The 21,216-nt window shown below is 36.2% G+C and overlaps 4 protein-coding genes across 5 annotated transcripts; 2 read left to right on the forward strand and 2 right to left on the reverse strand.

Moving 5' to 3' along the window:
• LOC146160806 (uncharacterized) lies at positions 1-1,474 on the reverse strand. The gene is made up of 4 exons (XM_083385448.1): positions 1,190-1,474; positions 732-854; positions 418-505; positions 1-233 (listed from the first exon to the last, which is right to left on the reverse strand). Exons 1-4 carry the CDS (start codon positions 1,325-1,327, stop codon positions 142-144), a joined length of 441 nt encoding a protein of 146 aa, XP_083241574.1. The 5' UTR covers positions 1,328-1,474; the 3' UTR covers positions 1-141.
• Positions 1,475-2,633: 1,159 nt separating this feature from the next.
• LOC146160807 (protein chibby homolog 1-like) lies at positions 2,634-3,523 on the forward strand. Its single transcript, XM_083384242.1, has 3 exons — positions 2,634-2,840; positions 2,915-3,030; positions 3,154-3,523. The coding sequence occupies exons 1-3, from the start codon at positions 2,651-2,653 to the stop codon at positions 3,226-3,228; spliced, it is 381 nt and encodes a 126-aa protein (XP_083240368.1). The 5' UTR covers positions 2,634-2,650; the 3' UTR covers positions 3,229-3,523.
• Positions 2,682-5,005, reverse strand: LOC146160808 (mitochondrial import receptor subunit TOM22 homolog). Its single transcript, XM_083384243.1, has 4 exons — positions 4,849-5,005; positions 3,939-4,063; positions 3,749-3,866; positions 2,682-3,662 (listed from the first exon to the last, which is right to left on the reverse strand). Exons 1-4 carry the CDS (start codon positions 4,885-4,887, stop codon positions 3,585-3,587), a joined length of 360 nt encoding a protein of 119 aa, XP_083240369.1. The 5' UTR covers positions 4,888-5,005; the 3' UTR covers positions 2,682-3,584.
• Positions 5,006-5,710: 705 nt separating this feature from the next.
• LOC146160809 (pre-mRNA-splicing factor ATP-dependent RNA helicase PRP16-like) lies at positions 5,711-21,141 on the forward strand. 2 transcript variants are annotated; one of them, XM_083386013.1, is made up of 25 exons: positions 5,711-5,889; positions 6,662-6,729; positions 6,822-6,952; positions 7,239-7,373; positions 8,281-8,425; positions 8,550-8,650; positions 9,186-9,261; positions 9,500-9,638; positions 9,826-10,014; positions 10,525-10,686; positions 11,204-11,353; positions 11,830-11,910; positions 12,422-12,583; positions 13,176-13,421; positions 13,942-14,053; positions 14,321-14,383; positions 15,238-15,393; positions 15,971-16,118; positions 16,682-16,844; positions 17,368-17,532; positions 18,169-18,317; positions 18,942-19,131; positions 19,605-19,826; positions 20,227-20,348; positions 20,865-21,141. In XM_083386013.1, the coding sequence occupies exons 1-25, from the start codon at positions 5,719-5,721 to the stop codon at positions 20,935-20,937; spliced, it is 3,519 nt and encodes a 1,172-aa protein (XP_083242139.1). In that variant the 5' UTR covers positions 5,711-5,718; the 3' UTR covers positions 20,938-21,141. The 2 variants fall into 2 exon arrangements, with proteins under 2 accessions (XP_083242139.1, XP_083242140.1); XM_083386014.1 differs by having other exon boundaries at positions 9,192-9,261.
• Positions 21,142-21,216: the final 75 nt, after the last annotated feature.

Genomic DNA, 21,216 nt, shown 5'->3' on the forward strand with positions numbered 1-21,216 from the left:
AACAATTTAAATAAAACGTTTATTTTAGTCGATGCATTCTGACAAGGAGCAATGGGAAACGGCGACACAAAACACAAGAAATCATGTAACCTGTTAAGATCGTTTGCAGGTTGACATAGAACTTTGATTTGACAAATAACCTCATTGGCAAACGTCATATTTGTCAGCTAAGTAATCAATAATTTCTTGGGGAGTTAAAAGTTTCTCTGCGTCCACATCTGGAATGTAATGACCTACAAACACGAAAAATGCAGTTTTCTAGCATATTCGCTTTTTAAAATAGTTTTTTGATGTATTTGCTTGAAAATAACAACAAACCACATCATGCAAAGTTGCAAACTAATAAGCCTAAAGAAACTTTAAAACTAAATCAGAAATATAATATATAAATAAATATATTAATAAAAGACTTTATACCGAATTCATTTTCTATTGCCATTATTATTTCCACATGATCCAAGCTGTCCAATCCCAAATCCTTCATGAAATGTGAACCACGCTCCAACTATTAGATCATACAAATAAATAGTTTCAAGTTTGTTTTTTTAAAAACAACTTCAATACTTTTATTTACAATAAAACTAACTGTGTTTTAAAATAAGTCTTTATTACAATATACATGCTATTTTACTTTTATATATTTTATGAAAATAGTTGAGGTTCTATGTACATAAATAAATATTTTACTACACATATATGAGATTTTAAATTGGTTTTTATAAAATGCAAACCTTCTGAGAATTAATTTTATCATATAGCTGAAGATTGGTTAAAACTCTTTCAGTGAGTTCCAACAAGCTTGATGGATCAGCGCTCATGTACCTATGAGGCTGTAGGAAGGAAACTCCTTCAACCTGAATATTAAAATAGAAGCATTAAAGCACATATTTTTTGTCAACAGCCTAAGTTTAGAATTTCAATAGTATTATATGTGGAACTGTTCTAAGTACATTTAATAACTTATTGTATTAGCACCTAGGTAATTTTGCAATCAAACACTCAAAGAGTATTCTTAAATATTTGCTAGTGGTGTTCCATGTCAGATTACAACAAATTTTATAATAATAGTAATCCGGCAGGTGGTGTCTGCTGCATACATTTATATGAAAGAGACTACAATGCAATAGCGCTGCATAAAAACATTTTACACCAGTAAATTCCATCCCAAAGTACATTGTACTCGAATTACCTTTTTTAAATATTGATTTGTTGGAGTATTGCTTGCAACCAATGTTAAAGGAGAGGATTTGCAGTGACCACACCAAAGAAGCCTAACAGCAGGCTGTGCAAGTCGAGGAATTTTGAGGGATTTGTAAAGTAGTGCCATTGTATATTATAGACCAAGATATGGATGTGTATGATGTTTTTTTTTCTCCTGAAAAAGTTTTGTCAAACAAGTTAACACTAAACCAAACAAGGTAATCATTTTTGTGCGCTGGTCTAGAATCCTACCACAGCGTTGAAACAATTCTAAATCAACGCACAATATTTGGGTTAGGGTGTCGGTTAGCGTTTGGAAGTTGGTGGTTCAAGTATTATTATTTGATAATAATACTTAACCTTCACAAACCCAAACGTTAACTCGCACTCTAACCTAAATGCATTGTGGTAGGTTTCTAGACCAGCGCCGCGCCCGATATTGTAATTACAAAAATTGGTTACCCGACTCGCTTCAAATTATTTATATAATTCAACAAGCTGTGTAAGTAACTCGATTTACCATTGCCGAAACGAAAAATTATTTACAAAACTAATTTTTTTGGCCAAATTTTGACGTAAATGTTAAAACATGTCATTGAATATGCTACAACTATGACCAGACAGCGGGACTGCCAGTACGGTCGAAAACTGTTACTTAAGTTATCAAGAATATTTCTCATCTAGCTGTTGAAACTGGCACTTGGTATTTTCTCATGCGAAGTTTAAAGATACAAAATGGCGTGTTTATTAAATATGTTACCAAGTTAATAAGTTGACTATAATACTGTATTTAAAGTTAGCGATAAAAAAATAGGCAAACAATAAAATTAGGTTAATCTTTACACACGTCTACAAGCAGTCTTTTATGTCATATATTATTTTCTGGAGATAAGGTTGTTTGATTTTTTTAATCTGTAGCGCCCTCTTATTACCGTTGGTTTTGAATTGCTGTGAACACCAAAATTAAACCTTAAAAAAAGACGAAGAAAAATATAGCATCAAATGAAATAATATCTTTATCAAAAGCGAAGAGATAGTACTAAATGGCCATTGCTCTAGGATCCTACCACATGTATTTTAACTGTAGAGAAACGAGTTGTGAAATTGAAAGGAAGGCATAAATATTTAAGAATAAATATGATAATAATACTTGACTTGACCAACCCAAATTGTTAGCAATAAAACGCCGACGAAAATGTGGTAGGATTCTAGACCAGCGTCGCTAAATTTTGCATTGTTTAAACCTTACAGGTTCGTTTTGTGTTTGCGCAAAAATAAAATGGGCGAAAACACGTCACTGTTTATAAACAGATTAACTCGTATAAGATTTTCGCCTATTTACCACTTAAGAAAGTGGAAGTTTTCTAAAATTTAATCCTGACCGTTGCTATACCAAACCAACATAACGCGTTTATTTTTATTTACACAGCAAAAAACTCTAGTAGTAACAATGCTCAATTTATTCGGCCCAAAAGGATTCAGTCCCAAAAAATCTGAACCAAGAAAGGCAGCTTCTTTATCCAATCTTGCCTCTTTGGATGTATCAGAGCGAGCCAAGGAATTTGGTTTGGAGTATGATCAAGCGTCCCTAAAGTTAAATGGGGCTGAGTTTAAATTTGAAGATGGAATCTGGCAAGCAGGTAGCCCATCTTTAGACAAAGCTGTAAACAATGTTGCAATCTAAAATGTTAAAAGTTGATTTTACTTTTTACAGAGTCTGGAGTTGGAGGAGTTCCCTACAAAGAGATGGTTAAATTAAAAAAGGAAAATGAAAGACTAACTGATGAAAACAACATGCTTAAGCTAAAACTAGATATACTTTTGGACATGGTAAGATTGTTTCTAATAACATTGTTGAGCACTAGTAGTAGAAATAATTTTGCCCATGCAGTTAAACATCTCACAGCAATACTGTTGTACCATAAAACCAAATTGCATCAATTTAATTTTCAGCTTTCAGAAACAACTGCAGAATGTACAATTCTTGAAAAGGAAAAAGACGATGCCATTCGAAACAAAGCTCGATAGCATTAAGAGACCATTATTGTTGTTTACTTTACATGCTTTATATATATTAACGAACTGTGCTTTTATACTTTTTTATTATTGTTTTAACATAATTATGCTACAAATAGGAACAAATAATGTTATAGTTGCATTTTATCATATCGTTTACAAGTGCACACTGCACAAATTAAAGTATAAACACTTTAAACGAAGGTTTATGGGTTAGATCACAAGAATGTGAATGATGTGTAAAGATCTGTATGCCACTATCTTTAATAACTGTATTTACTATTGCAATAAATTTTGATTTCAGTTGCATTGTTTTTATAACTCCACTGTCAATAGTTTAAATGTCCATGTGTTTCTTGTACATTGCTTCATCTGGTAGGTGGAGGGGGAGGCATTCCTAACCCAGATGGTATACTTGAGACTGCTGCATTTGGTCCCAGTAGCATCTTCTCATAAGAAAAAATAATACAGTTTAAACTTTTAAGAGATTAATTAGCATAAGTTTGCCATATAGCAGTATAAATAGAGATACCTGACGCTGTTGTTGTTGCTGCTGTTGTTCCAAGTTGTATCTTTCCTGTTCGAAAACAACAGGCACCACAAGGATCATGAATCCTGTTGTTCCAACCCACATAGCAGATCGAATGAAACTGTACAGGAGAACAATATATAATAAACATTTGAACAGTCACACTTAACTATAAATACATCAAAAACCTTACCTGTATAGCTTTTTTGTACCAACTTTACTATAGTGAGTTGTGAAACCTGCAGCTGATCTCACTCTTTCTGGAAACATTTCAGTCAGGCCCCATAATCTTTCAGATAAAGATTCGTCTTCAAAATCCTGAATATAAAATAATAGTAAACAAATTTATTCATACTCACAAAAATATGTTAATGAGAGGTGTAAATAAATCTATAACAAAATAGACAGAAAATCAATATTAAATAGTTCTTTAATGGTTATCCAATTTTGATGCAGTTTAATTAGTTAATTTGTATAACTAAAACGATGCCTTAAAACTAAGTATGAGAAAGTATGCCGAATCTCATAAGTAAACAGACAAATAAGGATGCATAAAAGGTAGAAAGTGCACAGCCCTTAAATAACATAGGATAGGACCAGGGGTGGGCAACCTACATGTCGATTTGGCCTACCAATACAAATCATCCTGCCCACCACATCTTTTATAAACTGGGCACTAGGGCTGCATCCACAATAATAATATTTAAATGCTTCACATTTTAACAACATATTGTTAGTTAAATTGTAACGGCCTCAGATACCATTCTGAGTTTGGTTTTGGCTGATGTAGGACAGCAAGGGTGCATATTTGATTATTTTGGCTTGACTTGCCCTAGAACTATAGAACATATAGGACTGTAATAAAATTGTTAAATTTTCTATCTGTGGACCCTTTCAATTTATTAAAAGTTTCTGTGTTCCATTTGGTATTCCACTGCTAAACAAAACATTTCTTGTTGTCTGCTGTATCAAACATTTGTTGAGCTAATCTTAATTTTATGTATCTTGTTTTGCATATTGATGTACAATTTTATGGACAAAACAATTTATAAAGTTTATATCACTATTCTGGTACATCTAAAAGCTCTGTTATAAGCTATCACCTCATCTATATCATCGAGCTGCGGAAGGACTTCAGCCATTGTACACGAAAATTTTATTTTTGTATCCTATGCTCTGATTAGCAGTGCAGGATTTCTGCAATAGACATTTGTTTTCATTTGAAGTACGGCTATGTTATGCATCATGATCATAGGCGCCAAACGTGGGTGTGCAGAGCGTTTTTAGACGTCCTAGATTTCTCGTATGGCGTCAAAACCCCCTGGAATTAGACCAAGTTTTCAATAAAAGTGCAAATTAATTTCTTTAGAACATGCAGTCTTAGTTAACCAAAAGTTATTCAAATTTTCCTGAATTACCACAAATAAACACGAGCCCATAGAATCCCCAAACTATGTTTTATGCAATTTTTTTTCCAAATTATTGTTACGATTTGCCCGTTTCAAAGGAAACTTTGCACTGTCGAAAATAACGCCCTGAAATTTTGAAAGTTCGGCGCCTATGATGATGATTATAAGATATCAAATCATATAAGTCACGTCCATTTTGCGAAAATAAACTAAAACAATACATGCATTTTAATTATTTTTTGCAAACAATATTTCAAATAATTAGTATAACTAAAATAAAGCAAACCGCAACTGTGAACTATTTTACTATACATAGATTGTTACGGTTTTCGACACAATCGCACATGTCTTATTTTGTGTTGCGATATCTACCTATTGGTACGTTAGTAGCCATTTTATGTCACAAAATTCCCACAACACAACTGTTCGTTATGCGGACGACTTTTGATCAACATAACTGTTGGTTATTTATTGGAAGGGCTGTGTATATTGCATATAATTTTATATTTGCTAACCACAATTTATCGTTCTTTCTGATTAAGATTAAGGTGGTTAAGTTGTGCAATGAATTATGACTTAGATGAGAGTTCCCTTCATCGCCTGGAAGGAACCAGCAGTGATAATGCTGTTGGTGGGCTTATAATTAAAAAAAAGAAGCCAACAGATGGACCTGTTTTTAAAAAGCCTGAAAGCAGACCATCTCTCCTTGGCTTGGACAAGTTGGCCGCTGCTAAGGTATAATAAGTTATTATAAATTGTTGCGATTAAGATAAATTCTGCTTTTTCAAAATAAACTGGTACCACAAACATAAAAGTATAAATAAATATGTATTCCAATTTCAAGGTAATGTATTAAAATAAGTAAATTCGACCGAATGTTTGACTTATGATCACATTTTTCCTGTCTAGTAAACAAAGGCAACTTTTTGACTTTTTCGTAAAACCCTGATTTTTTGGTCATGTTTGTTTTGATCAGCTTTACATTCTAGACTGGTCTTGACACCTATAGGGAAAGTAAACTATAGATATATCAATGTATACACAAACTTGATTTATAACATTATCTTACAGCCCTTTTAGGTACATTATGTTCTTTTGCGCTGGTCTAGAATCCTACCACATTTTCGTTCGGGGTTTGATATTGCTAACAATATTTGGGTTAAGGTAACAGTTAACGTTTGGGTTTGGGTGGGTCAAGTAATATTACTTTATTTTTTCTTACAAATTTTTGCCTACTTGCCATTTTTGACACTGTGTTTCGTCATTGTTAACATGTGGTAGGATTCTAGACCAGCGCAAAAAAAAAACATACAGCACCTAAAAGGGCTGTAAGATAATGTTATAAATCAAGTTTGTGTATACATTGATAAGTTTATGTCAGTGAAAAGTTAGATACGGTATTATGAAACAATTGATTTTTTTTTTCATTCAACCGAGGCTTGTTCACTATGTTTTTTATGAATGTTTAAAAACTTAAAAACTTACTACAAACTGACTTTGTTGACAGCGGGAACAGGCTGAGCATGATACAGAAGTAAACTGGAAGTCCAAATTGCAAAATAATACCAGTGGCAGGTAAGTTAACTTGTGCACTGCAGTTTGGCGAAGTCATACATTAAATTTTATCTGTTAACTAATGGTTGTTATTACTTTAATTTACTTTTAAGCAGGCACTACCGACCTGCTCGGGTTGAAACACCATCATATACTGGAGGTGTGAGTGATGCATACAGAGAAAATAAACAAAAGCGTGAGAAAGATAAGCACCGAGAAGGAGTGTTTGCCTCAACATCAGAAGGTATACAAATTATTCAATATTTGTCATCCTGGGTAACCCATGATGCTTGTTTATCACATATAAATATATTACAAACAAGTATGTGTTTTTAAACACTAATACCAGTATAAATAACGATTTTAAGAACCTTTTTGCTTTAATAAACAGTTGAGGGTGTTTAAGCATTTTTTAATTTTAAGGTAAAATAACCTATGTTCCTTTTTACTGATTATTAACCAACCAAAAATACAATATTTATTGGCATATTAAAAAAGAATGCTTTATTATTTGATAAATATTAATCAAGGTAAAAGGAGAAAAAGTGAAAAAAGCACAAGAGATCGGAGAAGTGAAAGAAGTGAACGAAGGAGAAATGATTGGGAAGAAACCCCCAAAAGATCGTCACAAAATCTTTATCCAGATACACCTAGATTGCAAAGAGGTCTGCAGTGTATTGTTATGATTTCCACGAAATGTTAATTTAAAATACACTATTCTTCCAATAATAAGTTTTATGAGTTATAAGTAACTCATAAGGTATAAATAACCATACCAAAATATTTATTTAAAGATGATTTTTTCCTGGTTATTTTCGGTTCTTAGAATTTAACTACTCAACAAGTTTTTATGAAGGCTCAGATACAAAAGTTTAAAATACTGCGAACAAAACTTTTCTTGTCCAGTGAAATCATTTCATGTTCTGCTACTTAGCTAATGCAAGATTTTTCCCATTTCATAGATTTAATGAAAAAAAGCAGTGTTATAATGAATTTAGTCATTGACTTGACTTAAGTGCACCCAAGTCACTGTTTTTAAATGACGTGACTTGACTTAAGTCTTTTGGACAAATGACTTGACTTGGACTTCATTTTGTCGAATAACTTGGGATTAAATTTTGTGTTTTTCATTAAAGTTTATTTAAATTTTGCACATTAAACACTTTTATTGCTGTATATTGCGTTTGTGTTATTTTTTTAGTTAGATTGCCGCTTATAATCGGGCAAGTTTACCAATTTTAATTGTTTAACAGTTTTCTTTTGTGTCAATGACATGACTTAAAATTGACTTGCTCTCGTAATGACTTGACTTGGGCAACTGATGACTTGGACTGGGACATGACTTGGTATTTTTGAAAAATACTTGACTTGGACTTAACTTATTTTATAAATGACTTGACTTGGACTTAAGTCGTTTCAAAATGACTTGTTTACAACACTGAAAAAAAGTAAAAAGTAGACTCAACCTAGATTCCACTCCTAATATACCTATTTGGTTTGGTGAACAGAGAGGTTTTATCCGCATAACTACCTACTTATTGAGTTAAGTAACAAACATTTCCCATCTAATAGGGGATACTGGAAGATCAAAATGGGAAGATGATGATGATATGAGATCCTCAAAAAGATCATGGGAGTCGCCGTCCCCTTCTCCCTCCTCATCTAGCAGAAGAAGTGATCGAGACAATCGTTTAACAAGAGAACAAACTGGAAACAGGTGTTGCATGCTTTTAAACATTTTATGATAACATACTGTTTTTATTTTGCCTAAGACTTTCCAATTTGACTTGAATAGATAACATTTTTCTGAGAATTAAATAATTTTTTTTATTTCTTTCAAGATCAAGAAATTCTAATGACACACCCCTGCCTACACCATCCTATAAATATAACAAATGGCAAAAAGATCGAAGACACTTTGGAAACACACCATCCAGTCAAGGTTTCTTATTTGCCCTAAAATTATTTTTCTGTTTTAATATATTATGTTTCACTTAAGATCGTAGGCACTGTAATTTGTATCATTTTATAACTTTCTAGCAATATGTAGATGTAAAACGAGGCATACTGAAAACTACATATTATCATATTGTATTGTGACCTAGCATAATTAATCAACCTTCACATTTATCAATTTTATTAAAAAGTGTCACTTTTTTTAGTAAGTTTTTATTAAAAGTTTTCTCCATTACTTATCCTATCAAATTGAAATTTTATTCTGTCTCTATTTTATGATCAGTTTATACATAAAAAGGGTACATAGAGACTTAAAAACAAACAATAAAATAGAAGTGATACTTTCCACAATTTATTATATATTTATATACACATTGTTTTCGCTAACAAGCTGGTTAGACGAATCATAGTACATGAATTTGGTTTCTTTTTGCATAAAAGTCTGCTTACATTTTTTATTGGTTTCTGCAATATATTGTATACGACTGTTGACTGGACGAAAAATTTCATTTTTTGTTTAGCAGGAGACTCCGGTTTTGGTGATAGAAAGGACAAAAGCAAATGGGAAGAAGAACAGTTGAAGGCAGATAGAGATTGGTAAGTGAAGTTATTTTGACTAATACTACCTTCACTTTTCTTTTGTGCATTTTACAACGCCTTCTTCTAGTTTGGTCCATTAACTATAAGTTGATTAAAGGTTTAAAGTTGAGACCTAAAACAATTATAAACGTTCTATAATTAGGATTCTTGTATAGCCATTTATATTCCTGTAAAATTACTTTAATTATATTATAATAAAATAACACAATTTTAATTATTCAACTATATTTTAAAGGTACATGCTTGACGAGGGTTACGACGAAAGCCACAATCCCTTCTCATCAACATCTGATGATTATGTGGAAAAGCGAGAGCAACAACTGAAGCAGCAAAAAACGGAACGCATGTCCGCCAGAAGAAAACAAATTAACGAGGTTTGTAAATTGAACAACCCATTCAGCTTTCAATAGGGTTTTTAAATTGGAATTTTCGAACTAGAAAAAAAAGCCCGTTGTGCGTATCCCAAGAAACATGTTGCGTGACTGTGTTTTGACAATGTTTAATTTGATATTTTGGTAGAGAGATAGTTAATTGACACGAGCTTGTTTCCCTATGTGCCAGGACAACGAAAAATGGGAGGCTAACCGCATGATGAGAAGTGGAGTCGTTCATCAGACCAAACTCGAAGAGATCGACCTTAATGAACAAGCTGGGGCCAGAGTCCATTTGTTTGTCCACAACATCGTTCCTCCATTTTTGGATGGAAGGATCGTCTTCACTAAACAATTTGAACCTGTCGTTCCGTTAAAAGTGAGTGTCTTTTGACTGAGAAGGTTTAGTACTGATTATAATTAACATTACATGGGGATAAGCTTTATTAGTGTGATACGTGGTTTTATATAATCAATTAACAAATTGTTCTCTTTCACAGACATTGTTAATGTAAAACGTTTTCTTATTTTTGATAAATATCGTATTTATCACGTGATCTACGATTTATGTAAATTAAATTGTATTTGCCTTGGTTACACTTGCCTCTGGTTTTATGTTTTTACGAAAAAGGTACAATCTCGTTATTTTTGGTATCATAAACGTAGTTTGGCACATATTTTAAATTTCCATAAACTCTTTCTGGATACTGCGCAAGAGGCGGCTTACAAGAGGCAAGGTTAACTGGTCTATTATTAGGACCACATGTTAAAAGCTTAACCCAACTAGTCCAAGCAACAATTGCCGTTCGTTGGCTAAGCGCCGAATGTCTCACCGCAGAAGTTAACTTCTTTTAAAATCACCCGTTTGGCGAAATTTCCCTCTTCGTAGGACAACACGTGCGACATGGCGGTGGTGTCGAGGAATGGCAGCTTGCTGGTGAAGAAGTATCGCGAGCAGAAGGAGCGAAAGAAGGCACAACACAAAGACTGGGAGCTGGCTGGCACCAACATGGGAAACATTCTCGGCGTGAAGAAAAAAGACGACCGCGAGGTTGCTTGATTCTGAGTTTTCGGTTATTGTGTTGTGCAACGCTTTGGCGGGCATATATCAACGAATTGTATTTTTTGATGCGTAAAATACGCCAGTAGATGTCAAATATCACAAAAGTATATTTCCGGTGTCACATTTTTTGCCTGGCTAACCGTTCAGCTGACACGACTTCGAGATGCAGAATAAGAAAGTGCTGGTTGGTGCGTGCCTCTCGTCACCACTGGTCCCTTATACATAGCATCGCTTGCAGGGCAGATGTAGTTATAACAGAGGCAAATAGTTCTTCAAAACCGTATGAAAAACTTTAAGTTTGAAATATATTTTTGCTTAAATTTGAAGTTATTGTTGTAATTTACTTACTAGGGCGAGATAACATTTAGTTTGTCATTTAGTTTGTCGAGATAACATTTAGTTTGTTATTTTCCCTGCAAGCCTAGCATTGTAATGTATATATTGGCTTGTTTACAATCCATATTTAGAAGAAGCGCGTATCGACGCATTCCCTAATATTTTACAGAATCCGAACGCCGAAGAAACGGATTTTAAAGCCTCACAACGTTTTGCTCAACACATGGGTGGCAAGAGCGAGGCAGCAAGCGACTTCGCCAAAACCAAGAGCATGTTACAACAAAGACAGTACCTTCCAATATACGCTGTGAAGGAAGAGGTATGAAACCGGTTGACGAAACTATTTTCGCTTACCTAAACGAAAACGGAAAAGTTACTTTAGAATACGTTTTGATTCTTGAAAGAACAGTACAGACCAGGATGATCCTAAATCTTTGGTATTGGAATCGCATTATTATTAGCAGAATATTGTACAGGTTGCACATATGTTAGCATATTAACTTCGCGCTGATATCAGTTTAATTTATGTTGAACTTTGCTATATTTTTATTTTTACTTTTTAGATTTTCTATATATATGTCGTGCGCGAACACTACGAAACGTTCAAATGGTTCTCCACAATAATAGGGGAATTACTAAATTAAACAATATTCGGCGACCGGAGATAATATTGTCAGGGGTCACATCAAATGCACCCCTCTGCCCACGTTTGGGGCCGCCTTGAGAGCCTACTGTAATTTTTTAAGTACGTTTGTTCTACAACTTGCTGCTTTGTAATTCCGTTTTCTCCTCTAGTTGTTGAACATCGTCCGTGAAAACAACATAGTGATTGTCGTCGGAGAAACCGGATCTGGTAAAACGACCCAACTTGCCCAGGTAGGAAATATTCACACAAAATTCACATAAGAAATTCAGGGCAACCAGCAACTGGTAGTATTTGCAAGTTATGCATTTGTTGAAACCGTATTGATGGCTCTCATTTTTTAAATAGTTTGATGTCGTGCCCTACCGGGTGAGATGCGCTGGCATATCATAACCATATTGCTGTCGCTGTAAACAGCGTGCAAATGCAACAATTTAACGCTATTGTTTTATCCAAATTTAACACTCCTTTTATTGTACACTGGTGCATGTCTCGAAAGTGCTGGTCTAAATAAACAACGCGTTTTTGAGGCTACTTAAAAAACTTATTCCAGAAATTAAACACAAAAATGTCCAATAAAAATCGAACCAAAATAAAATTGTTAACTAACCCTGATACTAAAATGTGCGATTGCTTGACTTGTCCGAACTCGTACAGTATTCCATTATCCCCTGAAACTCTCAAATAAAAAAAAATGTTAAGCCTTAGTTTATCAGACTAACCCAGGCCTGACGTGACTCTCAGTACTTGCACGAGGCGGGCTACTCCAAGTACGGGATGATCGGCTGCACCCAACCGAGGAGGGTCGCCGCCATGTCGGTGGCCAAGCGTGTCAGCGTCGAGATGGACGTCGGATTGGGCGAAGAGGTCGGGTACGCCATTCGGTTCGAAGACGTCACGTCGGAGGTGAGTTGCTGCAGCTGTTCGATTCGCCACATTTTAGTTTTGTTTCGTTATATTGACGGCAAACAGGCGTAGTATAGACTTTTATAGATGTAGTTAAAAAACGCTAAAAATTAATCCACGCTTACTTCAAAATTGTTTTGTATTACATCAGACTAGTGCCGCTTTCGTACTAGTCTGATATGGTAAGGTTGTTTAATTTACATCAATAAGCACTTATAATGTAAATTAAGTAATAAATAAAACGAACAAAACGTATACGAAAGTTTTTTGTTTTTCCTTTTTTTTGATATCGAAATTCTGTTTGTGATACACGTTGGCTAGGTTATTTGGTAAATACCAGTGTTGTTATGACTTAAGTAAATTACTTGACTTGACCTAAGTCTTTTGGGCAAAATGATTGACTTGACTTGGGTTAAAATAAATTGTTTTCAGTAAGCAATTATTTATAAAATTACGTTGTTTATACTTATCTTTGCACATAAAACAATTTGCTTGCTTTATGTTGCGTTTATGTTGAGCAAGACCACTGGACAACGGTACACCGTCTTCCCAGCCTGGAGTGACTGAGTCCTCAAATAAACATTTCGCGCAGAAAACGATCCTTAAGTACATGACCGACGGTATCCTGCTGCGAGAATCGCTACGAGAATCCGACCTGGACGGCTACAGTTGCGTCATAATGGACGAGGCGCACGAGCGCTCGCTCAACACCGACGTGCTCTTCGGCCTTTTGCGTGACGTCGTCACCAGGCGACGCGATCTCAAGCTGATCGTGACGTCAGCAACAATGGACGCCAACAAGTTTTCGCGCTTTTTCGGCAACGTGCCAATGTACACGGTAGGAGCACGTCTTGTGCATCGTCCTTATGATGGGTCTTTATAAATTCTTTTTATTTTTTTTTAATTATTTTTTTTACGAATTGAATTTACGACGAAAATATTTTTTTCATACGTGGCTGCGCTTGGCCACGGCCCACAAGCGAAAATGTCCTGGCTTCTCGCCACCTTAGATTGTCTTTTTGCATTTTTTTTTCAATTATTTATACCACTGTCAAATTACCAGTGTTCAATTAGAAACAAGTTTGGCAAAAAAAACAGTTCCAATCGTGATATATAAATTATTCCATGTATATATCTATGGGTCCACTTGTCTTTAATTTCAAAAGTGATGCTTACAAAAAAATATCATCGCCAGCTGAAATGGAAGGCCTCGCGACTTAACATCCCATTCGTTTCACTTTATACTCTCAAGAACCTATTTGAACACGGAGTCAATGCAAAAAACATTAATCGGGAGCTTTGTCCAGTCTGTACTGCTGGCAGATAAATCTTAACAACCTAACGGCCCTTTTGCTAAGATTCCTGGCCGAACGTTTCCGGTGGACGTTCTTTTCAGCAAGTCTGTGGTGGAGGATTATGTGGAGGCCGCCGTCAAGCAAACACTTCAAATTCACGTCCAGTCTAGGAAGGGTAAGCGAGATGTTTGGTATATTGCTAATCTATCGCAACCTGGAAGCGGGTTGTGAAGTTTGCGTTTTCTTCCTGTAAAATATATTTCGATAAATCGTTCATAACACAAAATACTAGAAATGGACAACTTCGTTGGTTCCTACCACTTCAATATAACTTCGGCATTAAATGTGACATTAATACAATATATAACTTATTTTTTAATGTTTTTGTTAAAATTGTGATAATTATTTCGAAAGTACGTTAAAAGGCTTTTGTATTGCGCAGGTGACATTCTGGTGTTTATGCCCGGACAAGAAGACATTGAAGTCACCTGTGACACTTTGACAGGTGAGTGTATCAAAGTTAGATCAAGTGTATTTGGCAATGTTTTATGTATTTCAAGTTGGTGTAATTGAAATGGTTATTGCAACTTTATGAGTTAATGTAATTGTAATTCAAATTGTAACTTTCGTATTATTTTATCTTTAAGGTAAAATCTAGATTTCCACTGATTATATCTTTTGTTTTCATTTATTAAAATAGTTTGGATGATTAGGTTTGTTGCTATCAGGGGCGGATCAAGGGGCTCCACGAAACCATGGCACCTAAACTATTTTTTTTCCAATATAAACTATATCATTATGCAATATTTTTTGGGCGAATCGTTTTTGTTTGTTTCCTATGTTTTGCACAATCCGTCTAAGGCTGTATGTATGAACTTAAACTCTCTACGAAATATAATTCTGCCATATATTGACTTAATGCGTTTTTGTCTTTGTAATATGGCCGATGGCTATTGCGTAACAACTAACTAAATTTAAAACAAGGTAAACGTAAAGTATGTTTTTACGCTTCGTTCGAACGGTGTAGCTATTGAGGTGTCGAGTCAAAGTTAGGTTTTCTTCTATGGTAAAATATTTTCCAAATAAAACAAACAAACTATTGAAAAAATGAACGTCTGTTGCACAGTAAATGGCACACCAGATCGTTTAATAACAACACACATAGCACAGGAATATTTTAATGCTTTTGAAATTCTGTTGTCGACAGTTGCACAGTAGAAACTAGCATCTTTGCTGTCAAACACATTTCTAATATTTTTAATCGACATCCAATTGTCTTGTGGGTTTTTTGTGTAACTGGCGCCATAACAAACCGAGCTCTAAGGTTTCAAGCTAAAATATTGCGATCTTGTAAAACAGAGCGAATCGAGGAACTGGACGACGTGGCGCCTCTAGCGGTTCTTCCTATCTACTCGCAGCTGCCGTCTGATCTCCAGGCAAAGATCTTCCAGAAAGCTCCGGACGGCATCCGCAAGTGCGTGGTGGCCACCAACATCGCGGAGACGTCGCTTACCGGTAAATAGTGGAAGGCGTAAATTTCGGTTTTAAACTTGCTGAAAACTTTCTGAAAGAGTTTTAATCATATACATCGTTTGTGTTCGCTTACCGGTGAGTAGCTGTGGACGTAGATTTTCACATAAATTTTCGTTGTACACTTCGTTTGTGTTTAAAACAATTACAGCATCATTAAAAAACCTATAAATTAGACTTGCTGCTAACCAATAGAAAAAATATGGCTTATTTTTGGACAAGAGTATTGTGTTTTAAATTACTTACTTTTATAGATAGAAATCGCTGTTTTCGTTAAGAGCAATTCCTATCTATTAATATGTTAGTAGAGCACCCACTTTTATAGTTCAGCTGTAAAACATGAATTTGATTTCGCTGAAAAACTCTTGTTCTGACACCTAAGCATGCATGGTCTTAAGATAGAAATTTACATGTATTTACCATTGTTTTATTTCACAAGCCTCATGAATTTGGGGCCTTTGGTTTTATTCACATACCAATCCCGTATTCTTTTCAAAATGCTTTCACGCCAACAGCAAAACACGAGAATAATACAGCAGCATGAATTGCCCTCTTTTTAAAGTTGACGGAATAGCATTCGTGGTGGATCCCGGCTACTGCAAACTGAAGGTGTTCAACTCACGCATCGGTATGGACGCACTTTCCGTGTTCCCCGTTTCACAAGCCAACGCCAACCAACGATCGGGGAGAGCCGGCAGGACGGAAGCCGGGTTGGTTGTGACTAAACAGTTTTGAACTGATAAAGCTTTAGTCTTTAGGCCATTGTGAAACTAAATAAAGGCCTTACTTTTACAGTGTTTCAAAGAAAAATATATTTTGCCAAGAAAGGCACCGTTAATCTCTACAAGCGTTAGATGACATCGTCATCGTGAATTGACCTAGTCTTCAGTGGCTGAAACGCTGTTTCTGTCAACAGCAGAACCCCTCGAGTGACTGTGTCGGCCATATTAATCTTTTAAATGCGATAGAAGTCGATCTTTGAAAGCCATATAATCAGCAGGATTTACTATAGGAAAATAGATAGCGTTCGTTGTTTGTGTCTGGCAATAAAACAGACTAGCGACGATTTTCGTTGACTTAACGTTGGCCCTATAACATCAATGTCAATTTTTTGTAGTACAAAATAAATAGCAGCTGATTTAGCAACCTTTATTCGATAATTTGAAATCAGCTCCGAATAACTATGCTGTGACGGGTTCAAATATTTGTAAATGTATTGCCAGTTGTTCGCTTGGCGTGTGAATGTAATTGATCGAATTTCTTTCTTATCCAGGGTGGCCTATCGACTGTACACGCTCAACCAGTACAAGAACGAGATGCTGATCGCCACGATCCCAGAGATCCAGCGCACCAACCTCGCCAACGTGGTCCTCCTACTTAAGTCTCTGGGAGTCCAGGACCTCTTGAAATTCCACTTCATGGATCCGCCTCCTCAGGTGACAGGAAGGTTTAACTTAAAATGAAATATCACACTATGTGTTGCTTGCCCTATTACGAGAGGGCATATTTGTGAGGGCCAATAAAACTTTCTTTTTGTTCTGTACTACTGATCAATATTTCACTATGTAGGCGCCAAAATATTTAAATGTTTGTGATATTTTTAGTTTTTATTCCTCGTTTAAATATTTTTAAATCTACTAAGGAATAAAGGTCATAGGTAAGGACAGTTGATTCCGGTGCTTGTCTATTACAAACCACCTTTGATAGGGAAACTCTTGTTTATATTTTTGTAACATTTATTCAGCTGTAATCTTTTTTCTGATTTTTTTAGTTATTTTATTATTTCTCACTATGTAGCCAAAGATGGCCTCAACGTTCGGACGCATAAGATTCGTTTATTTATGTAACCAATATTTGCTAAACAAACTAACATTTCAAACCAATAAATCTATGTCAATTCACAGATCTCTCTCGTACCTACTAAACGCGCAGGTTTTCTATAAAAAATTGTTCCTTCAGGACAATATCTTGAACTCGATGTACCAGCTGTGGAACCTGGGTGCCCTTGACAACACCGGTGCCTTGACAACTTGTGGGCGCACCATGGTCGAGTTCCCCCTCGACCCTCCCCTGTCCAAGATGATGATCATGGCGGTGGAGATGGGCTGCTGTGATGAAATTCTGGTGCGTTTCGGTGTTAGAACTTAAATGTGCCATGTTGTCGATCATGTATGTGCGTGCGTGCGTGCGTACGTGCGTGCGTACGTGCGTGCGTGCGTGCGTGCGTGCGTGCGTGCGTGCGTGTATAGAACACGGTGTTAGCATACATACTTGCCGTGAAAGGTAAATACATATTCTGCCGTGAAAAGATATTTTAAATGAGTATGATAATTAATTTTTAACAATGATGAAAGGCTGGTATGTTAAGTGATACCAAGCATAGCACGAGCTATACTTTATTGTACCAAGGCCACATTACTGCGGTTAGACGATAAACAACTTTCTGCTTGGCGTGTGTTGTGCGTCATTACCATTTTCTTGAGCCAACAAAATGCCATCGCGTTCGCGCTTAATAAAATATTTTAAGGTTCCTGTAACTATCACACCTTCGTTATCAACATCCCCCCATACTATACCCTGTTGCTTTCAATACAGTATCCTTAATCGTTTAGTGCTTGGCGAACAAATTGATCATTGCCAATCCTATTGGATTCCAAGATTTAGAACGATTTACGGTAGATAAAATTCAGCAGAGTCCTATTCAAGTTCCAAATCGCCGCGAATTTGCAAACGCGCTAACCCATTCTTGTTGGCGACCAGACGATCGTGTCGATGCTGTCGGTGCCGGCCATCTTCTACAGGCCGAGCGGCAGGGAAGAAGAGAGCGATGCAAAACGCGAAAAGTTCAGCGTTCCCGAGAGCGACCACATGACGCTGCTTAACGTCTACCAGCAGTGGAAAGCTAACGGGTCGGTGCCGCAATATTTTTAAGCAGGGTTGCTACGAGGGTGACTGTTTTAGTTTGAGGATGTGTCAATTGACAAGGGGGGCTGTTTGCACTTCTAAGCTCGTACACGCCTTGGCGAACCTATTACAGCGTTACTTTGACTAATCCTGATAATATGTATTTCATAGAGCTGCCTACTTTTTCTTAATGCGGTTATTAGAGTGAAATTTACTTCGTTTAAAAGAGGTTTTTATTTGAAATCCCAGCAAAAATAACATACGGTAAACCAACATACTAGTAGTGGCACTTATAAGGTTTCCAATCCAATAACAAATCTAAGTAAGCGTATAAACTATTCTAAGCGATCAAGCATACGCTATTATACTGGTAAACTTACTTTTCACAATCGAAGAACTGATTGTTGTAGTTACGTAGCTTTTTACTACAACTACCTTTATTAACTATTTGTTTATCTTTCTTAAGTAACACAAGCTTTCCATCGGATGAAGGTATCCCTGGCATTGAGCTAAAATAAGAGCTATTGAAAAACGCGAGACATCAAAACGCGAGACATCACACACAATGCAATGCATGGGCTGTGACATCAGAAATGATCTAAAATTGTCCTTTTTTAACCTCTAAACAGTTACTCGAACCAGTGGTCCAACGAGCACTTCATCCACGCCAAGGCGATGCGCAAGGTGCGCGAAGTGCGAGCCCAGCTAAAGGAGATCGCCGAACAGCAGAAGATGCCACTCAAGTCAGCTGGCAACGACTGGGACGCAATTCGCAAGTGCATCTGCGCCGCCTACTTCCATCACGCCGCAATGCTCAAGGTGAGAACGAGTATTTTTCTTACTGTTTTGCGTAAGTGTGGATCGATTTACCTTTACGGATACGAATGTAGCAGAGCAACAAAATATAAGAACTTCATTGCTTAAAATTTGCGAATGCTGCGTGATTTAATGTATACATTGTTTGCTTTTTCAATCGTTAATAAAAAGTAAGTTTTTGATTGTTTTGGGTAACATTCGGGCGATATTATGGTGAAACGTTGCCCGTCCCTCTTTTCTTGCAATATCTTCATTTCTAAGAGGTTTTGCACATAGGTGTCCATTTGTCTATCCCAATTTAAACAAAAACAATAATGAAATTGAAAAAAATCGCCGCTTTTTGCTCCCAACGGCAATAACTTTGTATTTTTTAGGTTTGTATGTCCCTATATATAAAAAGTGACAAAAAAGGCGTTCAAGGTGAGTATTAACGACTTTAAAGGACTACGATATACGACGTCGGCCTTGTTTTGCAGGGGATTGGCGAATACGTGAATCTGCGCAACGGCATGCCTTGCCACCTGCACCCCACATCAGCCCTCTTCGGCATGGGCTTCACTCCCGACTACGTGGTGTACCACGAACTAGTGATGACGTCACGGGAGTACATGCAGTCAGTCACTGCGGTGGAGGGCGAGTGGCTAGCTGAGCTCGGGCCTATGTTCTACAGCATCAAGGAATCGACCAAAACCAGAAAGGTGAGAACCAAAGCGTTATGGAAGTTTTTTCTTTTTTAACTCGCCCTCGAAAAAGATTTATCACAGTTTGCATTTTTTCGCTTTTCTGTAACTCTAATAGTGCCATCAATATGCATCCGTCTAATAGACGAGCTTGTATCTTTCAACGGACCTATGGGCGTTCTTGTGTCTTTTACAGTACGATCGACTGCTTCTTTTATAGTTTTGTTCAAGCCAAAGCATCTTTTTGTTTTAACTGTACTGAATAGTTTTTTGAAATTTCATAATTTTCCACATAAAGATACTTAAAAGAGTTTGGATACCGATTTCATAGGCCGGAAGTTTTGAAATAAATCTTAAGTGTTGTTTCAATTAATTTCCGTCAGCCGTTTTTAGTTAAATGAAAATAAAAACTCTCCAGGAAAAGCGTCAAGCGACGAAGGCGAAGTTAAGTCAAATGGAAGAAGAACTTGCCTTGGCTGATGAACAGATCAAGCGCAGAAAGCAAGAACAAGAAGAGGAGAGAAGTTCAGACTCCAAAAAGTTAGTTCTTTGTTGACTGTTTTTAGCCCATAGCACAGCGGGTACGAATAAACTTTAGTTTCGGCCCACTCGGCCAAATTATCCGCTCTGCTTATGTGTTAATGAAATACTATTATTATGTCTATCATGTTTTTATATTTTATTTGACATCTTTCGCGATATTTGGTGATCTAAACAACATTTTATGATCGAGGTGCTTCGTTAAAACTAAGTTGCGACGCCTTTTATTTTACGCGTTAAAATATATTTTGAATCGACATTTTCAACTAAATGCAATTTTCGTTTTAATAGACAAAAATAATTTTATTCAGGTTCCGTGTAAGTATCACGCCTTCGATATTAACATCCCCACATAATATACCGTGTTGGTTTCGATTCAGTATCCTTAATCGTGACGTACTTGTCGAATAAAACGATCTTTGCCAATCTTCCTGGATTCCAAAATTTAGAACGATTTACGTTAGATAAAATTTACCAGGGTAATGAAATAAAGCTCTCGCGAATATTTTTTTCTAGATTTAGAATTGCTACTCCGGGAAACAAGGCCCCTGCAACCCCTCGAAGGACACCTGCGAGATTTGGACTCTAGGAGAAAACTGGCGTGAAGCTGCAAGACGAAAGACTCCTTAAACGTTGCCGTAACGAAGTTCAGCGACGAGGTTGTCGGATTTGTTCGGGTAAAGCGGAGTTCCATCCGACGAAAGCACCTAAGTGTGTTACAAACCAGCCGCCAAAAAAAACATTACTGCCAAGGTTGTTAGCGACCATACAATAAACGTGAAGTGCACTGCGAGTTCTCTCCTTGTTTATTGACAAATTATTAAATTATTCGCTGGTCAGTAGTAAACTATATGCCAACAATAAAAGC

This window comes from Ascidiella aspersa, chromosome 3, assembly GCF_963924565.1.
Source record: "Ascidiella aspersa chromosome 3, kaAscAspe10.2, whole genome shotgun sequence".
In the NCBI taxonomy this organism is placed as follows: domain Eukaryota; kingdom Metazoa; phylum Chordata; class Ascidiacea; order Phlebobranchia; family Ascidiidae; genus Ascidiella; species Ascidiella aspersa.

Excerpts from the sequence above, each read along its gene's own strand:
- LOC146160806 (XM_083385448.1), bottom strand. The coding sequence starts at position 1,327 with ATGGCACTACTTTACAAATCCCTCAAAATTCCTCGACTTGCACAGCCT. Across the intron at positions 855-1,189 it reads CAAATCAATATTTAAAAAAG|GTTGAAGGAGTTTCCTTCCT; the intron begins GTAATTCGAGTA and ends TTTAATATTCAG. Across the intron at positions 234-417 it reads GGCAATAGAAAATGAATTCG|GTCATTACATTCCAGATGTG; the intron begins GTATAAAGTCTT and ends TCGTGTTTGTAG.
- LOC146160807 (XM_083384242.1), top strand. The coding sequence starts at position 2,651 with ATGCTCAATTTATTCGGCCCAAAAGGATTCAGTCCCAAAAAATCTGAA. Across the intron at positions 2,841-2,914 it reads AGATGGAATCTGGCAAGCAG|AGTCTGGAGTTGGAGGAGTT; the intron begins GTAGCCCATCTT and ends TACTTTTTACAG. Across the intron at positions 3,031-3,153 it reads TAGATATACTTTTGGACATG|CTTTCAGAAACAACTGCAGA; the intron begins GTAAGATTGTTT and ends TTTAATTTTCAG.
- LOC146160808 (XM_083384243.1), bottom strand. The coding sequence starts at position 4,887 with ATGGCTGAAGTCCTTCCGCAGCTCGATGATATAGATGAG. Across the intron at positions 4,064-4,848 it reads AGCTCGATGATATAGATGAG|GATTTTGAAGACGAATCTTT; the intron begins GTGATAGCTTAT and ends TTTTATATTCAG. Across the intron at positions 3,663-3,748 it reads AGCAACAACAACAGCGTCAG|ATGCTACTGGGACCAAATGC; the intron begins GTATCTCTATTT and ends TCTTATGAGAAG.
- LOC146160809 (XM_083386013.1), top strand. The coding sequence starts at position 5,719 with ATGAATTATGACTTAGATGAGAGTTCCCTTCATCGCCTGGAAGGAACC. Across the intron at positions 8,651-9,185 it reads AAACACACCATCCAGTCAAG|CAGGAGACTCCGGTTTTGGT; the intron begins GTTTCTTATTTG and ends TTTTTTGTTTAG. Across the intron at positions 11,911-12,421 it reads AAACGACCCAACTTGCCCAG|TACTTGCACGAGGCGGGCTA; the intron begins GTAGGAAATATT and ends CGTGACTCTCAG.